This window comes from Mandrillus leucophaeus, unplaced genomic scaffold, assembly GCF_000951045.1.
Source record: "Mandrillus leucophaeus isolate KB7577 unplaced genomic scaffold, Mleu.le_1.0 Scaffold76, whole genome shotgun sequence".
In the NCBI taxonomy this organism is placed as follows: Eukaryota; Metazoa; Chordata; class Mammalia; order Primates; family Cercopithecidae; genus Mandrillus; species Mandrillus leucophaeus.
The window spans coordinates 7,053,522-7,056,998 of NW_012108252.1; the positions used below are offsets into that span (position 1 = coordinate 7,053,522).

Here is a 3,477-nt window from a genome sequence, read left to right on the forward strand (position 1 = left end):
CCTGAGGACATAAAGAAATGAATAAAGTGTGAATAAAGTTAGGAAATACTCTCAAACATTTTCACTATTATTATAAATGCAATTTTACTACAAGAAATGACAGGACAGTGTGTTTATTGATGTGAGGGGGGAAGCAGGTTTGATCTATATAAGTTGATTCTTCCACAACAAAATTTAGAAAATAGCAAATTTGAAAAAAAGAATATACATATTTAATACTTGAATCTGAGCTCCTAAACCTATCCTTAGCACGCAGTAGGTCTTTAATAAAGATTTGAAAGTGACTGAATGAGGAAAAATATGAATGTACATTGAAGAAGTTATTGAGCTCAAATCAGAAAAGTAATGCAGATAAGTGAGAAAAGAAATGTACAATATGTACATTGTACATTTAATGTACAATAAAATGTACAATAAAAAGCAATATTGATCTTCACTAAAAGAAGAGGAGGAACCTTGAAAGAAACAAATAAATTTTAGGCCGGGCACAGTGGCTCATGCCTGTAATCCCAGCACTTTGGGAGGCTGAGGCAGGTGGATTGCTTGAGCTCAGGAGTTAGACCAGCCTGGGCAATATGATGGTGAAATCCTACGAAAAATACAAAAATTAGCCAGGCATAGCGGCATATGTCTGTAATCCCAGCTACTTGGGAGGCTGAGGCAGGAGAATCGCTTGAACCTGGGAGGCAGAGGTTCCAATGAACTGAGATTGTGCCACTGCACTCCAGCCTGGGTGACAGAGTGAGACCCCGTCTCAAAAAAAAAAAAAGAAATTGTTTCATTGCTTCCTCTCCAGAATTTTGCTATGTGGTTATTTCGAGTTTCTTTATATATGGGTTACACATATAGGGACATGTAACAGAAGTCCTAAATGTATTTATTTTTATTTTTTTTATTATACTTTAAGTTCTGGGATACATGTGCAGAACATGCTGGTTTGTTACCTAGGTATACACATGCCATGGTGGTTTGCTGCACCCATCAACCTGTCATCTACATTAGGTATTTCTCCTAATGCTAGAGTTAAGTAATCCAAAAGTCAACATCTAATGCTAAAACTTTCAAAGTATTTTATATTTTTAATTTGTCCAGTGAGTTTACATTCCTCCAGTCAAAACCCTCTTCCCTTCTCTACTCTAGAAGTAGAGATAGACAAGTAAGAAGGTACACATGGAGGCAGAAAGAATGAAGGAAAAAATCAAATAAAAAAGGAAAAAGAGAGAAACAAGAACTAACCCTACTTTTCTTTTTGAAAGATAAAGTTTTGCTGGAAATAACGTCTCCCAATATATGGTCACCACACAATCTATATCAGAATTTCTTGGGGCTCCACCTATAACTACAGATTATTGAGGAACCACCCTAGAGTCACTGACTCAGAATATCTGGGAGTGAAGGCATTTTTAACAAGCAATATTTGTATGCAAATAAAAGATTTAAAACAACTAATATAAATATTGTCTCTATAATGTTTAAGTATTTATAAAGCAATATACCTCATTGCCCTTGTTTCTTCTTTGTAATTTCCCAAGTGGTACTTTCTTCTCAAAGTGACTGGTGTAAAGCTGATAAATGTGTTAATTTACTGAATGACTGCTGTAAACAGAAAAGGTACAAAATAACAAGAATACTTGTCCCTGTGAAGTCAATCATCCAATGAAGAAAAAAGAAAAGCATGAATGAAAAAGACTTAATTAGTATATGAGTAGTATACTGGCATAAAAGCAGATACAATTTGCACAAGTATTTATGTGCTTAGAAAAGCAAGGCTGGCAAGTGGAAAAATCAAGTAGGCATCATTGAATGCCTTACTCTGGGAGATACGGAGTTTTAATGAGGAGTCTGGAATAATGAAGGGTAATTACAGAGCCACCACCATGTGGTAAAACAAGCTCTGGCCAAGAAATTGGAAGGATGTCGTAGTCCCAGTTCTACAGCTGTGTGATGTTAAGCTAGTCTTTTATATTTTTAAATTCTGTTTTCTCACTTGCACAATCAAGGCCAGTCTTTATTTGTTTCTTTATGTTCCCACCTCATTTGAGAAAGGGTTAAAGCACAGAAGATACACAAGATTTCTTCTGGAGCAAACATTTGATGACTCTATAACTCAAAACCTCACAACCACAAAACACAAAAAGGAAATATTAACAAATGCAAATTGAAACCTACTATTGTTAATAGGCAATCACTCTGTGTACGCATCTCATAATTATGAAATTATATAGACGTAAGATCCGATCAGAGTTCTAAGAGGTTGTATGTTGTCTAGAATTTCTCTGGTGAGCTCTGCCAGGGGCACATCTCTGGTAAAACCATAGGGACCCAATCAGAGATGTTCGTGTGTTTGATGCAATGGTATTTTGCCCAGCAGTTTCTTCATAGCATCTTTGACTTCCTTGTTTCTTAAACTGTAAATTATGGGGTTCAACATAGGGGTAAGCACTCCATAAAGCAACGAGATGATTTTGTCTATTTTTTGTGCCTTTGATGAAGAAGGCTTTAGGTACATAGAGAGGGCAGCCCCATAATACAAGATCACCACAGTCAAATGGGCGCCACAGGTAGAAAAAGCCTTGTTTCTTCCCTCTGCTGAGCTGATTCTCAGAATAGTGGAAAGGATGAAGATGTAAGAGATGCAAATTAAAAGCATTGGAATTGGCAAGAGGAGAATGCTGACCACCAGCATGATCGTGTTCATGAGCAATGAACTTGTGCAAGCTAACTTTAGCACCGCCAGAATTTCGCACGTGAAGTGATCGATGAGATTCCCACAGAGAGGTATCTGCAGAGCTAAACTGGTTTCCAGCAGGGCAGTTAGGCAACCCGTCACCCAGGAGACCGTGGCCATCCGTGCACAGACGCACCTGTTCATGATGATGGAGTATCTCAGCGGGTTGCAAATGGCCACATAACGGTCATATGCCATCACGGCCAGGAGTACACACTCTGTGGAGCCCATGGCAAGGGACAGATACATCTGTACAGCACACCCAGAAAAGATAATGGTTTTCTGAGATGACAGCAAGTTCACCAGCAAAGTAGGAATAGAGGCAGATGTGTAACAAATATCCATGAAAGAGAGATTTCCAAGGAATAAGTACATAGGGGTTTTAAGGCGTGAATCTAGGATAGTGATTAAAATAAGAGTGCTGTTGCCCAAGAGGGTTGCCAGATACATTACAAGGCTGAAGACGAAGAGAACCACCTCTAACCTTGGGTACTGGGAAAATCCCTCCAAGAAAAAAATGCTCCAAATGGTGAAGTTTTCTCTTTCCATTTTCTTTCTTTCATCTATATTTATTCCAGTATTATTCCCTTCATTTAACCTGAGGACATAAAGAAATGAATAAAGTGTGAATAAAGTTAGGAAATACTCTCAAACATTTTCACTATTATTATAAATGCAATTTTACTACAAGAAATGACAGGACAGTGTGTTTATTGATGTAAGGGGGGAAGCAGGTTTGATCTATATAA

The 3,477-nt window shown here is 37.7% G+C and overlaps 1 protein-coding gene across 1 annotated transcript; it reads right to left on the bottom strand.

Annotated features, from left to right (window-relative positions):
• Positions 1-2,326: 2,326 nt before the first annotated feature.
• LOC105529291 (olfactory receptor 2K2) lies at positions 2,327-3,277 on the bottom strand. The gene has a single exon (XM_011966398.1). The coding sequence runs from the start codon at positions 3,275-3,277 to the stop codon at positions 2,327-2,329; it is 951 nt and encodes a 316-aa protein (XP_011821788.1).
• Between the last annotated feature and the right edge of the window lie 200 nt (positions 3,278-3,477).

Excerpts from the sequence above, each read along its gene's own strand:
- LOC105529291 (XM_011966398.1), bottom strand. The coding sequence starts at position 3,277 with ATGGAAAGAGAAAACTTCACCATTTGGAGCATTTTTTTCTTGGAGGGA.